Source organism: Pseudorca crassidens, chromosome 15 (genome assembly GCF_039906515.1).
Source record: "Pseudorca crassidens isolate mPseCra1 chromosome 15, mPseCra1.hap1, whole genome shotgun sequence".
NCBI classification, from domain to species: Eukaryota; Metazoa; Chordata; class Mammalia; order Artiodactyla; family Delphinidae; genus Pseudorca; species Pseudorca crassidens.
This window is the reverse complement of record NC_090310.1, coordinates 5,820,267-5,840,618: the sequence shown is the minus strand read 5'-3', so window position 1 is coordinate 5,840,618 and position 20,352 is coordinate 5,820,267. Positions and strand designations below refer to the sequence as shown.

The following is a 20,352-nucleotide window of genomic DNA, read 5'->3' as shown; positions in this document are numbered from 1 at the left end:
TCTTTTCATGTGCCTGTTGGCCATCTGTATGTCTTCTTTGGGAAAATATCTATTCAGTTCCTCTGCCCACTTTTTTTTTTTTTGCGGTATGCGGGCCTCTCACTGTTGTGGCCTCTCCCGTTGCGGAGCAACAGGCTCCGGACACGCAGTCTCAGCGGCCATGGCTCACGGGCACAGCCGCTCCGCGGCATGTGGGATCTTCCCGGACCGGGGCACAAACCCATGTCCCCTGCATCGGCAGGCGGACTCTCAACCACTGCGCCACCAGGGAAGCCCCCTCTGCCCATTTTTAATCAGGGTTTTTTTTTTTTTTTTTTTGGATGCTGAGTTATATGAGTTGTATATTTTGGATATTAACCCCATATCAGATATATCATTTGCAAATATCTTTGTCCATCCAGTAGGCAGCCCTTTTCATTTTGTTGGTAGTTTTCTTTGCTATGCAGAAAGCTTTTTCATTTTCTATAGTACCATTGTTTATTTTTGTTTGCCTTACCTGAGGAGACCTATCCAAAAAAAATATTACTAAGACTGGTGTCTGTGTTTTCTTCCAGAAGTTTTATGGTTTCAGGTTTTATATTTAAGTCTTTAATCCATTTTGAGTTTATTTTTGTATATGGTTTGAGAAAGTAGTACAGTTTGATTCTTTTGTATGTAAACTGTCCAGTTTTCCCAACACCATATTTTGAAGAGGCTGTCTTTTCCCCATTGTATAGTCTCGCCTCCTTTGTCGTAGATTCATTGACTCTTTGTAGTCTTCCATTAGATATTTTTCATATGAGGAAGGTGAGATCAAAGTTCCTAAGTGGCCAGGTAAACATGGGACTAGGGGTTTACACTCTGTTAGGTGTCAAACTTGAATCATTAGCAAAATCCAGAGCCATACAGTAAATATGACCAGATTGGTAGCTCTTCCTAATGAGTGGCAGCTAATCTTAGTTTGGGACCAAGAGGATGCTCTCAAAGCAGAGAAGACCCAGAACAGTGATTAGCATCTTCTGGGTTAAAGCCTCCTAAGAAAACCTTGTAATTAGGAAACTCATCCCTTAAAGGGGAGACGGCTCCTGAGGACTCCTCCAAGGGCTCCAAGTTAAAGACTTCTGACCTAGAAGCAATTGCTACACCTATCATACCCTTAACTCAATGTAAGGTTAATGTTCTTTATAGCAAAACTGCTTTTAAAAATAAGCCAGACACAGGGGACTTCCCTGGAGGTCCAGTGGTTAAGACTCTGCCTTTCCAATGCAGCGGGTGCAGGTCCGATCCCTGGTTGGGGGAACTGGATCCCACATGCCACGTGGTGCGGCCAAAAAAAAAAAAAAAGCCGGACACAAAAGGACAAATACTGTATGATTCCACATACATGAGGGACCTGGAGTGGTCAAATTCATAGAGACAGGAAGTAAAAGGGTGGTTGCCAGAGGCTGGGAGGGAGATGGGAATGGGGAGTTGTTTAATGGGTACAGAATTTTGGTTTGAAATGATGATAAAGCTCTGGAGACAGATGGTGGTGGTGGCGAAGTAATGCTACTGAATTGTCTACTTCGTGGTGAAAAAGGGTAAATTTTATGGGATGTATGTTTCACCACATGCACAAACTGCATTTAAGGTCCATCCTGAGCAATAGTTCAATGCTTCTCTCCTTTGATCTCTCCTCTGAGGGAGCCTCAAGTCTGACAGAGTAAATTCTAATCCACAGAAGATGTGAAGGAGTCAATTGTGCAGGAATAATGTGCTGAGAGCCTGGAGGTATAACAGTGTCTCTTCTCCCCTGAAGGAAGAAGAAACTGGCACAACCTTACCAGCCCGGGACCAAGGTCACGAATTCTTAAAGCACTTAACAAACACATACCAAAGCTCCACAACTCCTAAATCAGGGACCAGACCCAAAAAGTCACCTCTTTAAGAACCCCTTCCCCTTGGTGTACTACAGGTATAAAGCTTTTAAAATTTGAATGATAATAAAAATTTCCACACTTTCACCTCCATCTGTCAAAAATGCAGTTAAACCACTCGTACCTTAAAGCCATGTGGAATCCATCTCCTAAGAACATGTGGTTTAGTGGTTACCTTTCAGGATCTTCAAGGAAGATCTTCAGAGTGGGATGGTCTATAGCTACCTAGACAAACTTTGAGTTGCAGTTTAACCAGTATTTCTTATATTTATTTGACGGTGGGCCCCCTTCCCTTTTCCTTGTCATGTAATGCCTGTTAATATAGAACATTCTTCAAGGAGAGCTGGGTGGGCAGTGGTCAAAGGGAGAGAGTGACTGGGATGGGAAAGACCTAGAAACACAGTACTAGGTGGCGTGGGAATGGATGTGGGGTATGCTTAAAGGAGGATTGGACTCAATTTGTATGATGTGAGTGTAGAGATTAAATCAAGTTATATTTTGCTCTAAAGTGTCACACGGAAATGTCATGCCCAAAGCACGGTCTTTGCTGGTCCTTGACAGGTAAGGAGGAAAGATGTGTGGGTGTCCATCCAAAATATGGCTGGAAGGCAGTTCGTGGTCTCACAAGCTTCTCATCCAGTTGTGAGAACAAATCTATGATTCAGTGGACACTGGGCTTTCCAGTCAGTATCTCATCTCCTTTTGGGGTGACTCCGCCAGCTGCTGAGGGCTGTGTTGGGGGGATGGGATCCTCTAAGGGTTCTGCTCTCCCACATGGAAATGGAGGGGACCTGGGAGATTCCTCTCAACTCCCTCTTTTGTTCATCAGCTCAGAACCTCCTAGTTGGGCACATCTTTGGCTAAGCAGAATCTCATTCTCTGAGGACCTTGAATCTGAGACCCAGGCATTGAGCCCAGAAGAAACAGAGAACTGGGAAGTGTTTGCTTCAGCGGCAAGGCTTTACACTCAGTGGAATGGATGTCCTCAGTGGTTGTCTGCTTCCTGCTTCTCCAAGGCTGCCCTTTGGACCTATACATTCTCCCATATTCCTCCCATAGACTGTCTTATATATAGAGAGATATATATCTTGGCTGCGCCACACGGCTTTCAGGATTTTAGTTCCCTGACCAGGGATTGAACCCCGGCCACGGCAGTGAAAACGCTGAGTCCTAACCACTGGATCACCAGGGAATTCCCTAGATTGTCTTTTTTAAAGTAGCTATAGTTAGTTTCTGTTGCTTGCAGCTGGAAGAATCTTAACTGACACACATGAAGAGTGAAAAACTAAACCATAACTAGTTATTATTTAAATCCAAAAGCTCTATTACGTCTCATTCTGTCAAGTTCGTGTATAAAATTTGAATTTTTAAGTTAAAAATATGCAAAAATATATAAATTATATATCAAATATATTACTAGTGTATATATAATATCTTATCTATTATATATAAATATACTTTAAAAAATGAAAGACAAAACAAAGAATGGGAAAAAAGGTAATCCTTCCACTCCAGCACAACTTTTTTTTTTTTGCCACACCACGAGCCATGTGAGATCTTAGTTCCCCGACCAGGGTCCCCAGCACAACTAGTTTTATGTTTGCAGTTTCCCTTCCAGTTTGAGTCAACATACCCCTCCCTTTTTTTTTTTAACCTGATTCGGATCAGATTTTTTCAACATTTTAAAACATCACTTTTTCCCCCTATCAGAGGGGAAGGCAGAAGGTGAGGTGGCTTACAAAAATACTTCTTTGAGAGAAAAACATTTTAATTAAAAAAACTTTGGGGCTTCCCTGGTGGCGCAGTGGTTGAGAGTCCGCCTGCCGATGCAGGGGACACGGGTTCGTGCCCCGGTCCGGGAAGATCCCACGTGCCGCGGAGGGGCTGGGCCCGTGAGCCATGGCCGCTGAGCCTGCGCATCCGGAGCCTGTGCTCCGCAACGGGAGATGCCACAACAGTGAGAGGCCCGCGTACCGCAAAAAAAAAAAAAAAAAAAAAAAAAGTTTGAAGCCCTGTCAAGGTTAGTCACTGTTGCCCAAATGGTCTGGCCTTGCTGGCTCTTAACTGTTAGCCTCTTTTCTCTCAGCTATTCTTTACTAAAATTGCACAGCAAAGGAGTATTTATAGTTTAAAGATACTGATACCAACTTGTCTAGCAGGGTTTTAAATACAGGAGTTATTTGCCTATTGTACATGGTTTGGGTGCAAAGAGATGGTGTTAGTCACCTTCTGGCTGGATGCCCGCGTGCTTGGACTAGGGATGTTGCAGTGACTGGCAGAGAAACAGACAGGAAGGAAGGAATAACTGGCTCTGTCAATTTCACGATGTAAAAGCTAAACGGAAAAACTCTGACCCTCATGCATTTACCCCCAATTTGTTATATACCGTAGAAGAAATGTCAGTCTCTTGGTTAACCACGTACGATCCATAATTCATCTGCTGTTTTTCTGAAACGTGGAGTGACTGTTTAACCATAATAGCACGTGACCCTTTAGGCATAGCAGAGAAGATAACTGGACTTGAACTCGCAAGCTCTGGACTCCAGACCTGGCTCCTTTTCTAAATCCTCTGCTCTCTTTGTGCCTCACCCGTCAATTCTTCTCGTTCCTTTGGTCTTCAGGTTTTCATCTGTGAAATAAGGATTACATAAGTTAATAGTCATATAATGTTTGCATGTATTTTATTTTACATGAGACTCATGACCTGAGAAGTAGGTGAGGCAAAAATGATCAATTTCCAAGTAAAGAAGCTGGAACTCACAAGGTTATCTAATTTGTCTTGCATCTTTTAGTAAGGGACAGAGCAGGGCCTCAGGTACCACCTGACCGCAGGGCAGCTTGCTTCTTCCGGAACAAGTGATCTGAGGGTGTGTGCATGGGAGAGAAAAAGAGAGAGTGCCCAAGACAGAAGTCACAGACCTTTATAACCTAATCTCAGAAGGGATATAGCATCCCTCCTGCCATCTGCTATTGGTTGTACAAACGAACCCTCATAGAAAGTGGGAGGGGCTACACAGGTGTGTGCGACCAGGAGACAGGGATCACTGGATGCCACCTTGGAGGCTGGCTACCACGCTCTGCCACGCCACCATGTGTTCGCATTTTAAAAGACCTCATTTAGGTGATAGCCTAGAGCCCGTGAAGTCTCAGCAAAGAAATAGAAGAGATGAAGGAGAACCAAATGGAAATTTTAGAACTGAAAAATACGATAACTGAAACTAAAACTTTACTGGATGGGCTCAACAGCAGAATGGAGGAGACAGAGGAAAGAACCGGGCTACCTGAAGAGAGAACATTAGAAGGAAGCACCTAGATCCAACTACCAGTTTACAGGAAATCCAGAGGACAGAGGAAAATGTGAAGCTGCACTTCAGATATGCCCTCGGCGAAATCCAGGCTGGAAGAAACTCTGCAGGACAGACAGCTCAGTTTCCTCATTTAATAAATTTCAAATAAAAAATTGCACATTGAGGGAACCTATAAAAGACATATTGACCAGCTGGAATGTGTATTTGTATTATTTGTATTCTGATTACAACAAATGTAAAAATAAAACACATTGGACATTTGAGACATTGGAAACTTGAACATTGAATTGAGGTTTGATATTAAATAATTGTTAATTTTTTTAGGTTTAATATTAGGGTTATGTTAATTTAAAATGTCATTTTAAAGAGATATGTACTGAATGATTACAGATGCAATGATGTTTGGAATTTGTTTCAAAGTAATATGGGATAAGGAAGTAGAAAAGAAATATATTTTGTGCATCTGACAATGTGGTGATGGCTGGTGATGGGTCCATGGTAGAGGTAGTTATTATACTATTCTGGGTTTTTTTTCCCTGTGTGGATATTTGAAGTTCTCCATAATTAAAAGTTAAAAAGAAACGCTTATGTCTTCTTACTCCAGGGGGCTGATCATCTGACCCTTCCCCTGGCAGTAAATTGGAAGTTTTCTCAATTGGGTAAAAAAGGTCTTTGTACTAGAATACATTGGGCAATGTTGAAAGCAGATTTATCGTGCTGAATGCAGGGGAATTAAATAAATTACATAGGGAACAGTGAGCACCCCCTCATCCCCACACCCCACTGGGTAAATGGAATGCTCTCAGCCAGGTGTAGATCCTCCAAGTAGGAGACTAGAAGATCCTTCTCTGGGAAATCTGACCACCCGAGAGAAAAGACCTAAAGACACTGGTGTTGTGGGCTCCACAAGGAAACAACCAGTCAGATTATCCCAGGGTCTCAGAGCTTCCGATCAGCTTTTTAGCACCTCACTCTTAAATGAACAGGCCAAGGGCCACCAGGAATCATCAAACATTTGAGGAAGGTCTTTGACATAATAGAGGCAAAACAAATAGCACTGGTGGGAGATTTGGAAGAAAAGTCATACAAAGAAAAAATATTAAACAATCCTGGTATCATTAGTATACTCAAGAGATTAGCTATTGCTTCCAAGAAGCAAAAATAGGATGCTGTTTAAAAAAAACCCAAGAACAAAAAGTACTCTTAGAAATTAAAAATACGTAGTAGAAATGAAAAACTCAACAGTAGGGTTGGAAGATGAAGTTGAGGAAATCTCTCATAAAGTAGGGCAAAATGATGAAGATAAAAAAGGTTATCTAAATCTTGGAATCCAGGAGGTCCAAAATCTGAGTAGAGCTATTCCAGAAGTAGAGAATGAAAAAATAGAGAAGAAAATTATCACAGAAATAATTCGAGTATTTCCCAAAGCAGAAGGAAACATTTCCAAACTGAAAGGATCCAGCAAGGGGTCCAGAAAAATGCATGAAAATTCACCGATGCCTAAAGCACATCACTGTGAAATTTCAAAACTCTGGTAAAAGAAAAGATCCTACAAATTTCCAGAGAGTAAAAATAAATCATGTATAAAAGATCAAGAATCAGAATGACTTTCTTCTTACTCAGCTGCTGGTCATGAAACCTTTTATCAGACCCAGTCAGCTAATCTATTCATGGGAGAATCCTAATGGGAACGCATAGATGTATATATATAAGAAATCTGAACCAACTGTTCAGAAAAATTAACCCAGGCTCCTGTTGTTAAATTTGCATGATCAAGCACAAGAAGAAAATCAGCATGATGAAACAGAAAGGCCAAGGTGAATGAAACAACAACTTTCGCTCAAAGACATATAATTCAGAGAAGGTAGGGGGAATTAAATCTCTAATTTATATTCTCAACAGATTTGAGAACTAGATATTGCAACCATAAAACAAGAAGATTGTGTGAACCAGGAGCAATCTGAGAAATTGAATGATTGCCAGGAAAAAAAATCCAAGAGAGTGGTTTGAAGATAAAGATAAGGAAATCTTTCAGACTACTGACCAGAAAGTTACAGAGAGATGAAAAAGTTGGGAGAAAAATAAGAGACAGGATCGATTCAGGAGGCCCATCATCTGAGTACATGGAGTTCCAAAAAAAAAAAAAAGACAAAGGAGAAAACACAGGGAAAGACATTACCAGAGATATCATGAAAGAAAACTTATCAGAATTGAAGGAATCTCTAGGTTGAAGGGCTCACTGGATGCCAAGCAGAATAAATAAGAAAAAGACCAATACCTACATTCAATGCTGTGAAATTTCAGAACGCCAAGAATAAACAGAAGATCTTTGTGTGTGGGGGGAGGGGGCAGAGAATCATAACATTTAACAATTATTAAAAATTAGGGGAATTTTTATTGTTTATAAAGTCCTGGTCATTACCTGCACATTCAGTTAAATAAATACACTTAGGAAACCAAAATCCCTCTCTGGAAGCTTGCAGGTTTAGACACAAATGCCCCTAGATTAAGAACAATCACAGGACACCTTAACAGAGTATTTTTATAGACATGTTCCATACCAGTAATGCTGATAATAACAGTATGTTATTGGTATTATATCTATTTTATAGATGAAGAAGTTGAAGTTCAGAGATTTAAGGGAATCACCCAGGATCCCACAGCCAGCAAACAAGGGAATATTTAAACCCACTCTGCTGATACCAAGTCTAATCCAGCTCATCTGCCTAACGTGGTGATTGCCAGGGACTTAATTGCTCTGGGGTTTATCCTGGTTCTTACATGCCTTGGGTTTTTAGTTCTCCACGCATTTTGAGGGAAGGAAGCTCTGATGATTGTTAAACAATTCATGGCAAGTCTCTAGTTTTGAGGAAAGGTGGGGAAAGAAATGTTGGGGTGATCAAGAAATTAGAATCCAAAGGAGGCTAGAAAGTGATTTTCATGGGACTTCTCTAGAAGGATTTCTGAGGAGCATAGCCACCCTAATAACCCTGGTAGACTGTAGACATGGGCTTTCTCTTTGACCATGGCCATAAATCTGCCTTCTGAACTAAAAATACTCTTCTATCTAAATCCGAGGAGTGGGAATTCCCTGGCGATCCAGTGGTTAAAACTTGGCTCTTTCACTGCTGAGGGCCCGGGTTCAATACCTGGTCAGGGAACTAAGATCCCGCAAGCTGTGTGCGGCAAAACGAACAAACAAAAAAACCAAAACAGCAACAACAACAAAAAAAAAAACGCGGGAGTTTTCTCATCTGAGTGATCAGGGGCCAAAGCAGCAACTCTTTCTTTGAACTTCCAGACCAGGTCTTCCCAGTAGAAGAGAAATAGCTCTTTGGCAAAACAATCTAGTGCTACCCAAATACCATATTCTAGGCCAATGGCAGGTTCATAGCTTTCCTAAGTCATTCACTGTTGGCGCCGATCCCCTCTCACCCTCTTATCCCACCCACTTAGATACGAAGTATTCTGCAAAAGATTGCATTCAGGGGATGGAAACTCCTTCAGGGAAAGGATGTGTCAGCCAGATGAGTTCCATGAAACATCTCTAATGATACTTAGCCTCACCCTTTTTCCAACACAAGCTTCTCCTAAGACCAGCCCATTAGTATCAAAACATTCCATCCGGATGCAATGTGGTTTATTTAGGATAACATTCAAGTCTCTTAATTTTCATCCATGAGTTGAGAATCTAACCGGAATCCGTAAATTCAACTGCAGTAAGGGCAGTCTGTTTTCTTTGCAGCGAGTACTTTCCAGAAGCGAACATCAAACTGTTTTCCCACTTGATTCCAAGGACTCTCACTTTTAAAAGAGAAGTATGACAGCCTTGTCCTGTGCTCAGTTAAGACATCACGGACTTTGCTCTCTGAGCAAATTGCAACGTCTACATTGATTATACCTCTAAGTGACAACCTGAGATGAAAATTCACGGCAGAAATAGACGTGGCTTGTTGAGAAAGCTGCTCAAGACTTTTAAAAAGAAGCAAATGTTGGGGGGCTGCCTTATGAGAAATAAAGTTACCAGCCATACCTCCCAAGTATACTTATTTATTTTTTTAGCGGTACGTGGGCCTCTCGCTGTTGTGGCATCTCCCGTTGCAGAGCACAGGCTCCGGACGCGCTGGCTCAGCGGCCATGGCTCACGGGCCCAGCCGCTCCGCGGCACGTGGGATCTTTCCGGACCAGGGCATGAACTCGTGTTCCCTGCATCGGCAGGCGGACTCTCAACCACTGCGCCACCAGGGAAGCCCTCCAGTTTGTTTTAAATCACGGACTTCCTTTCTTCTTGTTAGGCTGTCTCCATCTTCCCATGAGTCAGTGTGTGCTTGGGGAATCAAAAAGCGAGCTCTAAATTATTTGTATCCGTTTAATCAAATAAGAGGGAATGTTAATCTGTGGCTCTCCTTCCCCCTTGTGTTCCTGAGGCAGACATTAGGCTTTTGGGGGCTGTTCAGTTCTCTTCCTATGAGGGAGAAAGAACCTACTGTGTATAGTTTGGGCAGGAGGCAGCACTCCAGTTCCCACTATGCAGGTAAAAGGGGCTTCGTTTTTCCTTCTCACTGTCCCCAGACAGCCAGGCTTTAAACTCAACCAGCTGGGAACTCCTTCTAGAGCTTATAATCTTTTAAAAAAATTTTTTATTGGAGTATGGTTGATTTACAATGTTATGTTAGTTTCAGGTGTGCAGCAAAGTGAATCAATTATACACATACATATATCTACTCGTTTTAAGATTCTTTTCCCATATAGGCCATTATGGAGTATTGAGTAGAGTTCCCTGTGCTATACAGTAGGTCCTTATTAGTTATCTATTTTACATATAGTAGTGTGTATATTTCAATCCTAATCTCCCAATTTATCCCTCCCCCCGGTAACCATACGTTTGTTTTCTGCATCTGTTACTCTCTTAGAGCTTATATTCTTGAGAGATAGGGACAGATGGCATTAATTCCTAGGGGATCAGGGGTGGCATCCTGGCCACACTGTTTCTGATAAAAGAATCTGCTTCTTGGCTGTTCAGATGTGTTGATCATGGCCCATTGTTTAATCACATTGTTTATAGAGCTACTCTATAAACAAAATTACCTTTTTAAATGAATAATAGCAGTTCAATTATTTTCTCATTTTCACTCATGACCTTACCTGTTTCTGAACACGGACTGTGGGGTTCAGCTATGATCTTTAAAGAAAGACTTTGGAATTATTTTTCCGCAGTTGCCCCTAATTACTTGGCTGCATCTATTTGAAGAAATAATCTATATCTCAAATAATTCCACAGCCATAAAACAACTACACACCTATCAGGATGGCTAAAAGGAAAAATAACACCACCAAATGCTGGCAAGAATGCAGAGGAGCATTGCTGGTAGGTACGTGAAATGCTACAGCCACTCTGGAAAAGAGTTTGGTAGTTTCTTATAAAACTGAACATGTAATTTCTTTATCACTCAGCAATTATACTCTAGGATAGCTATCCCAGAGAAATGAAAACTTCTGTTCACATAAATACCTGTACACAAATGTCCATAGTAGTTTATTTGTAATAGCCAAAAATTGGAGTTAGCTCAGGTGTCCTTCAAAGGATGATTGGTTAAACAAACGGTGATACATCCATACTGTAGAACACTACATAGTAATAAAAAGGAGGGAACTATTGATACATGTAACTACCTGGATGACCCTCCAGGGAATTATGCTGCATGAGAAAAAACTATCCCTGAAGATTACATTCTATATGATTCCATTTAGGTAACGTTCTAAAATTGACAACATTTAAAAATGGAGGACAGGGGCTTCCCTGGTGGCGCAGTGGTTGGGAGTCCGCCTGCTGATGCGGGGGACGCGGGTTCGTGTCCCGGTCCGGGAGGATCCCACGTGCCGCGGAGCGGCTGGGCCTGAGAGCCATGGCCGCTGGGCCTGCGCGTCCGGAGCCTGTGCTCCGCAACAGGAGAGGCCACAGCAGTGAGAGGCCCGCGTAGCGCAAAAAAAAAAAAAAAAAAAAAAAAAAAAATGGAGGACAGATTACTGGTTACCAGGTGTTGAGAGTGGGACAAAAGGTGTGGGTACAAAAGGGCAACATGAGGGATCCATGTGGCATTGGAACTGTTCAGTATTTTGACCATGGTGGTGGATACTTGAACCTACACATGTTAAAACTGTATAAAATTTAGTACACACACACACACACATCAGTATAAGTAAAACTGGGAAAATCTAAATATCACTGGATTTTATCAATGTCAGTACCCTGTTTGTGATATTATATTGAATACTACGAGTTTGCAAAATGTTACCATCAGGGGAAACTGGCAAAGTGTCCAAAGGATCTCTCTGTATTATTTCTTACAACTGCATGTGAATCTACAATTATCTCAATAAAAATTTCAATTAGAAAAAACAAGTAAAAAACCTTACCAATGATAATAATGTACTAAGACTTGCATCAAGTTTAGGTTGTAATTTAGAGAAAGATCCTAAAGGCTTCTGGGCGTAAAAGAATAAATAAATGTGCTAATTAAACATGATTTTATACACCCTGTTGTTTTAAAAATCTGATGTTTAGGTGAAAAGTAACAGAATACTAGATGCCAGATCTACGAAAGACCTTAAAGTCCAGTCTGATCTAGCCACTGGCCTCAGAGGCAACAGCTCAGGTCCAGACGTGTCCTCAAGAGGCTTTTTTTTTTTTTTTTTTTTTTTGCGGTACGCGGGCCTCTCACTGTTGTGGCCTCTCCCGCTGCGGAGCACAGGCTCCGGACGCGCAGGCTCAGCGGCCATGGCTCACGGGCCCAGCCGCTCCGCGGCATGTGGGATCTTTCCGGGCCGGGGCATGAACCCGTGTCCCCTGCATCGGCAGGCGGACTCTCAACCACTGCGCCACCAAGGAAGCCCCAAGAGGCATTTTTTATAGCTGTCTGTACTCCCACAAGGGATCCTCTGCACAGTATTCCAAACAGATTTCCCTAGGGTAATAGAACTTGCAGGTTTTGGAGCAAAGACTAGCACATGCATTTTACATGTACTAATAAGAACTACCATTTACCGAGTGCCTGCTGTATTAGACTGCTAAATCTACACCCAAGATTTAATTTAAGCCTCATGATAACTTTGAGTGAGAGGTATTTTTATCTCCATTTTACAGATGAGCAAAGTGAGACTTGGAGATTTAATTAACTTGCTCTGGCACCAGCTGGTAATAGGATGAAGCTAGGGTAAATTGTAGGTCTGTGTGGATTATAGCTGCCCTCTTTTCAGCATACCCACTGCCTTCAAAAGGAGCTACTGCTCTGCAGAACACATACATATTGGATATTCCCAATGCTATTTGCTTGGTCGTTGCCTTTAGGTTAGGAGTTCTTAATCTAGGGGCGATGGGAACGTACAGGATATACAAATTGGCTTCAGGAGATCATGAACCCACTGAAATGGGATGCAAAATTTGGTGTGTATTTGCCCATATGAAATTTTCTGGAGAAAGGTTCCATTGCTGCCGTCAGATTCCCAAGAGGTTTGGGACTCAAAAAGAGGTTAAGAACTGCTGCAGCTAGATCCAAAGAGATTTTTTCCCCGGCTGGAAAACCTTTCAAATGCCCAATAACACTGACTCAGGGAAGTGATACATCTGGGGCAATAAAATCAGCTACTAAATCCTACACAGAAAAGCAGGGTCAAAACTACATTTTGTAAAGTCATTGCAAAGAGGATACTTGCAGAGACACTGAATTCCATCTCTGCCTCAGCAGAATTGTTTGACATTTCCCATCTATTTGTTCCAGATATCTTTAGTATAGTCATCCCTCCCTATCTGTGGATGATTGGTTCCAGGACCTCCTGCAGATACCAAAATTTTCAGATGCTCAAGTCCCTTATACAAAATGACATAGTATTTGCATATAACCTACGCATATCCTCCCGTATACTTTATTTATTTATTTTTTTTTGCGGTACGCTGGCCTCTCACTGTTGTGGCCTCTCCCATTGCGGAGCACAGGCTCCGGACGCGCAGGCTCAGCAGCCATGGCTCACGGGCCCAGCCGCTCCGCGGCATGTGGGATCCTCCCGGACTGGGGCACGAACCCGCGTCCCCTGCATCGGCAGGTGGACTCCCAACCACTGCGCCACCAGGGAAGCCCTTTATTTATTTTTTAACATGTTTATTGGAGTATAATTGCTTTACAATGGTGTGTTAGTTTCTGCTTTATAACAAAGTGAATCAGCTATACATATACATATATCCCCATATCTCCTCCCTCTTGCATCTCCCTCCCACCCTCCCTATCCCACCCCTCTGAGTGGTCACAAAGCACCGAGCTGATCTCTCTGGGCTATGTGGCTGCTTCCCACTAGCTATCTGTTTTACATTTGGTAGTGTATATATGTCCATGCCACTCTCTCACTTCGTCCCAGCTTCCCCTTCCCCTTCCCTATGTCCTCAAGTCCATTCTCTATGTCTGTGTCTTTATTCCTGTCCTGCCCCTTGGTTCTTCAGAACTAATTTCTTTTTTTTTTTTTTTTAGATTCCATATATATGTGTTAGCTTACGGTATTTGTTTTTCCCTTTCTGACTTACTTCACTCTGTATGACAGACTCTAGGTCCATCCACCTCACTACAAATAACTCAATTTCGTTTCTTTTTATGGCTGAGTAATATTCCATTGTATATATGTACCACATCTTCTTTATCCATTCATCTGTCGATGGACACTTAGGCTGCTTCCATGTCCTGGCTATTGTAAATAGAGCTGCAGTGAACATTGTGGTACATGACTCTTTTTGAATTATGGTTTTCTCAGGGTATATGCCCAGTAGTGGGATTGCTGGGTCATACAGTAGTTCTATTTTTAGTTTTTTAAGGAACCTCCATACTGTTCTCCATAGTGGCTGTATCAATTTACATTCCCACCAACAGTGCAAGAGGGTTCCCTTCTCTCCACACCCTCTCCAGCATTTATTGTTTGTAGATTTTTTGATGATGGCCATTCTGACTGGTGTGAGGTGATACCTCATTGTACTCCTGTATATTTTAAATCATCTCTAGATTACTTATAACACCAAATACAATGTAAATGCTATGTAAATAGTTGCTGGTGCAGAGGAGTTTTGGTTTGGGGAACTTTCTGGAATTTTTCTTTCCAAGTATTTTCGATCAGAGATTGGTTGAATCCACAGATGCAGAACCCGTGGATACAGAGGGCTGACAGAATTTTTGACACATCTGATACAGAATGAAAGGGTATCAAGGTACATCTTAAATTCAGTATAAGGGCTTGCCTACAGCCTTAACACAAAATTGTGGGTGATAATTTTTTTTTGTGTGGTACGCGGGCCTCTCACTGTTGTGGCCTCTCCCCCTGCGGAGCACAGGCTCTGGACGCGCAGCGTCCATGGCTCACGGGACCAGCCGCTCCGCGGCACGTGGGATCTTCCCGGACCGGGGCACGAACCCGTGTCCCCTGCATTAGCAGGCGGACTCTCAACCACTGCGCCACCAGGGAAGCCCGGGTGATGATTTTTAAGTGGGCAAATATCTTTTATCATCTCTATCAACTTTTAATGGAGTAGGGTGTAAGGAGAGAAGATCCAGCAGCTACATGACTGCACTTACGCTGAAAACTGCGCTGGGAAATGCATTCACTTTCTTGCCTTTGCGCATGCTGTTCCCTCTGTCTATAATGCCCTTCCCCACCTCTTTGCCCAACAAACTTGAGCTTAAACTTGCCTCTAAAGCCCTAGATCAAGATCTTCTGTGACTCTTCTAAGCTATTCCCATCTCTCTCCTGCCAAGTAGAATGGTCCTATTCCTAGCCTCTGTGCACATCTCTATCACTGTATCATTATCAGTTCTTGTCTGCTTCATCCAACCGACAGAGCCTCGGAAGTGCTGGAGCTCTGACTTATTTATGTTCCTTGTCCCTAGCCATGTATTACTTGTTAATGATAAATGAAATGCAATCCAGTAACCTCCAGAAGTGGTCTGACTCAGCTGTTGAGGAAACAAGAAAAGGCCCAGACATCTAGGAAGGTAAGAAAACAATGAGGTTAAGAAATGAAAGGTTTTCAGGTAAGAAACAGCTGAGGTAAGAACAGGGGCCCACACTCAGGTAAGCAGAGAAAAAAAGACGTTTAGTCTGGTTTACAGAGAAGAGACTTCTTGAATATGCGAACAAAGCAGAGGGAAAAATACTGACCGGACTGAAAGAAGAATGGGGATTACTCAAGGTATTGCAGGCTCTAAATGGATTGATTCAGATCCAGGAACTCAGTGACAATCACCTCAAAGAGAAACAGAGCTGGATTCTGGATCTACTGCTCTGTTGACTCAACATAGTTTGTATTCTTGGATATTTCACTAGAATCAAAGTCTGAGCTGCAAGGGGCCATAGAAACGATCTAGGCCTGTCCTTTTATGTCACTGACTGAGGCTGGGAGAGGCAGCCTTGAATCCAGCCCAGGAGAGAGTCTTGAGCTCAGCCTGAGCAGGTGGACATGTCAAGGGGCTCCAGGAAGAGGGATCTATTCTGAAGACTGTGACCCCAAGACAGGTCTCTGGCTGCAAGGGATGGCTGCAAGGGCTCAGAGCCTGGTTTCCTTAGGACACAAACCAAAAACGGCATTCAAAGAATCAGGTAGTTGGTCAAAAACAAGACTGATAAATCCAGCTTTTCCTCTCTATCAACACAGTATTTCCTCTCTGTAACGGGTTAACAAACAGAGGAGTTTGTTTGCTGGAGAAAGCATAATGGGCTTTTAGTTCTACCCTGCGACTGTGGGAGAAGTGTTAACAGAAGGCAGGGAAACACAGGCCGTAAAGCTGCCTTTTTGCTTGGCTAAACTGTATGCAGATTGGATAATGACAAACATCTTATCTACCTCTTTATCCATCTCTCGCATCTTGTTTACCTTGTCCATATATGGCACTTTCTGCGATTCTGGCAACTTTGTTATGGGTCAATAGAGCGCACTAGTTGCCCAGAACACACCTAGGGGACTTTGTCTCTTTGAGAAGTCCCTCCCTTGAAATTGCGTTGTCTAGACGCTCTTTAGTAAAAGTAAATAAACTGGGATTGCATGCCTATTCGTGCAAAGTGCTTGGCGTAGTAACAGGCCACGGTTTCCTGTAAGCCCCCCTTCAACAGCTCTCAGGAGCTCGGAGCCTTGAGTGAGAGACCTGGAAAATCGATTCCGTTCTCTGAACCTCAACGTCCGCATCGGCAAACCGGTTCCCTTCGAGAATGTGGCGAAGACCAAAGGCGACCACGCGCTGGCCCAGCCGTCCCGCCCGCCTAGGTGTGTGCCCGGCGCTCGCTCCCGGCCCCGCGGCTCTGCACACCGCGCCGGGTTCCGCGGGCCTCCGAAGCGCTCGGCCCCAGCACCCGATCTCCTCCTCCCGCCTCCCGGTCTGACGGGTGCCGGGAACCCGGCCACCGGCTCCGGACCCTTGGCGCCCTGGGCTGAGCGGGCGACGCAGCCGCGCGGCGCGCCCCGCCCAGACATCCCCGCGGGCGCGCGCACGCACGCAGGCGTGGGGGCTGCACGACCCGGGCGCGCGCAGGGCCGGGCCGGCACGACGGCGGGAGCGCGCGCGGCTCCGGGAGGCGGTGGCGGCGGCGGAAGCGGCGAGGGCGGCTGGCGTCCGGCTCTGAGGTGGTGGTGGCGGTGGCGGCGGCGGCGGCGGCGGCGGCGGCGGCGGCTCCGGACTGGGCTCGGCTGGGAGCGAGCGAGGGTCGGGGGCGCCGGGTCGAGAGCCGATCCCCCGGCTCGACCATCCGCCAGCCGCCCGGACGCCTGGGCCGCGGAGTTCGTGTCCCGGCTCGGACCCCGGCGCCCAGCCCGGAGCCGTAACCTTGAGGCGGCGGCGGCGGGGCCGGGCCGGGCCGGGCCGGGGGGCGGCAGCGCTGGATCCGCGGCTGCCCGATCGTTGGCGGGAGATGTCGAACCCCGGGACGCGCAGGAACGGCTCCAGCATCAAGATCCGTCTGACAGGTACGGCCGGCGGGAGGCCCCCGCCGACACCCGGCGCCCACTCGCACCCCGCACGGCCCCTCATCAGCCCCGGAATTTCCCGCAGGGCGCCCTGGGGAAGTGGCCCTCCCCCACGCCGGCCGTTGTCCCAGGACCTGGTCGCCCCCCTCGGCGAGTGCCCCTCGCTGCTCCCTCCGGCCCCGCCCCCTCGCTTCTCCCCGGCCCCGCCCCCTCGCTTCTCACCCCCCCCACCCGCCCTCTCGCTTCCCTTCTTTCCCCCCCACCTGCCCTCTCCTCTCGCTTCCCCCTCCTGGCCCCGCCCCCTCACTTCTCCCCTCTTGGACCCCCTACGTCTCCCTCCCCTCCATTCCTCTCGCTCCCTTCCTTCTCCTTCTAGCCCCTCGCTTCTCCTCTCCTGGCCCCGCCCCCCGCTTCTCAACCCCTTCCTCCCTCAGGATTTCTTCCCTCTCCCCTCACCTGCCCCCTCTCTTTTCCCTCTCAGTCCCTCCCCTCGCTTCTCGCCACCTTCCCATTCTCTGGCTCTTCCCTATCTCTCCCCCCACCTGCCCCCTCGCTTCTCCCCTCCGGGCCTTGCCTCTCGCTTCTCCCTCCAGGTCTCTCCCCCAACCACCCACTGACTTCTCACCCCATCCCTCATCCGTTCTCTTGCTTTCCCCACCCCCCCACTTGCCCCCTAGCTTCTCCCCTCCGGGCCCCGCCCCTTTCTTCTCTTCAGCCCCGCCCCCTCACTTTCCCCTAAACTCCGCCCCTCATTTTCTACCTAGTCCCGCCCCCGCTTATCTCCCAGCCCCGCCCCCTTGCTTCTGTCTGGCGGCCTCCACCCTTTCCTTCAGCCTCGAATTCCTGAATCCTATCTCGTAGCTTCTCCCAGTCCTGTTCTCACTTCCCCTCTGGTCCAGACCTGTTCAGTCTAGTCCACTTCCTTTCTCTCTCAGGCCAGGCCACTACCTACTCTTGACTGTGCTTCTTCAGTTCTTTCCTTTACCGTCACCCCTCTCCCACCCGCCAGCATCCTTGAAAAACCTCCCCCCCACCCCGCCGCCCGCACCCCACGCACACTCTGGAGGCTTTGGCAGCTGCACTAACGCAGACTCCTTGATTCACTCTCATTGAGTCTTCAATGAAATGCCCGTGTCTCCTAGGTGGCTCATAGTGCAACCTTCAAGGGTGAGCGCGAAGCTCTGCTCTGGGCATGCGACGTGGTGGTTCGGGTGTGTGTAGCTGCCAGCGGTGTCTGTCGGCTTGCCCCTCGCTAGCGGGCTCCAGAGATCCTGGACCAGTCTGCACCCTCATCTGCTCTTTCTCGCTCTCCCCATTCCTGCGGGTCTGCTGCCTCGTCTTCCGGTTTAAATTCACACCTGAGGCCAGATTGTAGTGTTACAAATACGGTTCTGCTGGGGGACTTTCCAAACGTGAATATTTCCCGCTCTGGAAAGGAAATAAGAAGTTCAGGCTAATCCCTGTTGGGGATTTTCCCCTGGATTTTTCTGTTCAGTGACTGGTCTGATGATGACTTAAAAGTCAGTCTGGTCAGATTCTTTGAAAAAGAGAATGATCATTTTGGACACTTTATGGCAAATGCATGGCCCTCAATTATTGGTGAAATCCCTGAAAACAGCAATGGGTGATTTTTTTTTTCGAACGAAAATCTCCTCTGAGAGTTCTTAGTTGTTGCATGATCCATTTTTTGTTTCAAGGAAGGGGAAATAGTTTTTTTTGTATAAAGATGTCAGATCAGGTTATGACCAGATAATAAAATCAGATCAATGATTTGGACCCAAACCCAGACTCTGGTTTTGTAAGTGACAAGTATATCCCAGGGATCTTTGTTTCTGGAGAAACATAATTCTTTATTCCAGGGCTGGTAGGAAACTCTCACTCACTATAGATACAGTATATACATTCTTATTTTTATGGTTACATAAAAGCCACCTTTTTGACTTTGTAATGCTTGTAAAACTTTAATTACTGACAACTTTCATTTGGTTCTCATTTACAGTGTAATCTATAATTGACATCAGATTAGTTTCAGTTTTCTTGTTAAAAGCAGAAGTAACTGATTTTGTGAGTTGGGGTAGAAATGTGATTAATGTTTTAGAAGGACTAGGTTTTAATTACAACGTTTGTGTCAGGTGTATTTATATATTAATCAAGCCTAGTTGGCAGGTCTGGATGTAAGCCTTTTCCTCCTGTAGTGGAGGTTTTGTCCTTCCTCCCAAATTATTTTTGGACTCAGAAGTTTAGATGTCATAGATGCAGAAATGCTTTAAAGAGTTTTTGGATGGTGTTTGCTATCGCAGGATCAGGTGATGAGTGTTCTTTCCAAAACTCCTTTTCCCTTTCCCCCAGCTGACGTTACTCATGATCTAACGGGCTTTGTGAGTGTGGTCCTCCCCGCAGCAAGGTTGAGAATTTAGCGTTGATTGCAGACACACTTGATGCCAGTTGTCTGATGAACGTTAATTACGTGGAAACGTCAGAACTAGCTATTTTGTTGGCGGTAGAATAGGTTTTGGCCTCATCTTTGAGCTTGTCGAGGGGAGTTTGAAATCTCTGCACTTCTGGCGTCTTGGGAAGCCATCTTTCAAGAGGTGTGTACTTTTGTTACAGGTTTCAGAGTTTATTTCTCTGTGCGATATTTGAAAAAATGATTTTTTAAAACGAGGGCTGTTCTAACCAGTCATCGAATACCACACAGGGCACAGTTCAATGGAAAGTATGAAGATGTTGGATTATGAAAGAGTATTTAGAATTGGTGTCCACAGTTGTATTAGGCGGTTGGTGGGCTTAGAATTAGGAGACTTGATTCTGGTAAGATCAGCCATTAACTGCATGATATAGAACAAATTATTTAACCTTTCTGGGTTCTCAGTTTCCTAATATATAAAATGAGATTTCAACTCCATTATAACGTTCTTTCCTTTTCAAGGATATGTCAGTTTGTCTGCCGATTTATTCCAAATTACCGTTTGCTTATGCTTGCTTTTGTTAAGTCTCAGTCCTGATATTCAGAATTTGTGTTAAAACACAGCCCTCCTGTTTGATTTATGTCAAGCATTACTTTTGTGTATTGGTTACATTTATGATTTCTTTTTTTCCCCTTCCTCTGGAGCCCTTTCTGTTTTTGAAAACTATTGGGTCGTATGTTGCACTGCTTTGGAAA

General features: G+C 45.0%; 2 protein-coding genes across 15 annotated transcripts in view; both read left to right on the top strand.

Moving 5' to 3' along the window:
• The window catches only part of KPNA7 (karyopherin subunit alpha 7), a 75,852-nt gene extending 66,617 nt beyond the window's left edge, over positions 1-9,235 (top strand). For 11 of the 13 annotated variants that reach the window (XM_067705603.1, XM_067705601.1, XM_067705602.1 and 8 more), the window contains one exon: positions 1,778-5,785. In XM_067705603.1, the coding sequence (XP_067561704.1) occupies positions 1,778-1,906 (129 nt within the window). In that variant the 3' untranslated portion in view covers positions 1,907-5,785. Of the gene's footprint in view, positions 1-1,777; positions 5,786-8,948 lie in introns of those variants that run through there. The other 2 variants (XM_067705595.1, XM_067705597.1) reach the window with 2 other exon arrangements.
• A 7,623-nt stretch (positions 9,236-16,858) lies between these two features.
• Positions 16,859-20,352, top strand: part of SMURF1 (SMAD specific E3 ubiquitin protein ligase 1) — a 101,772-nt gene continuing 98,278 nt past the window's right edge. Inside the window, exon 1 of one of the 2 annotated variants that reach the window (XM_067705594.1) lies at positions 16,859-17,189. In XM_067705594.1, the coding sequence (XP_067561695.1) occupies positions 17,135-17,189 (55 nt within the window). In that variant the 5' untranslated portion in view covers positions 16,859-17,134. The remainder of the gene's footprint in view (positions 17,190-20,352) is intronic. The other variant, XM_067705593.1, reaches the window with a different exon arrangement.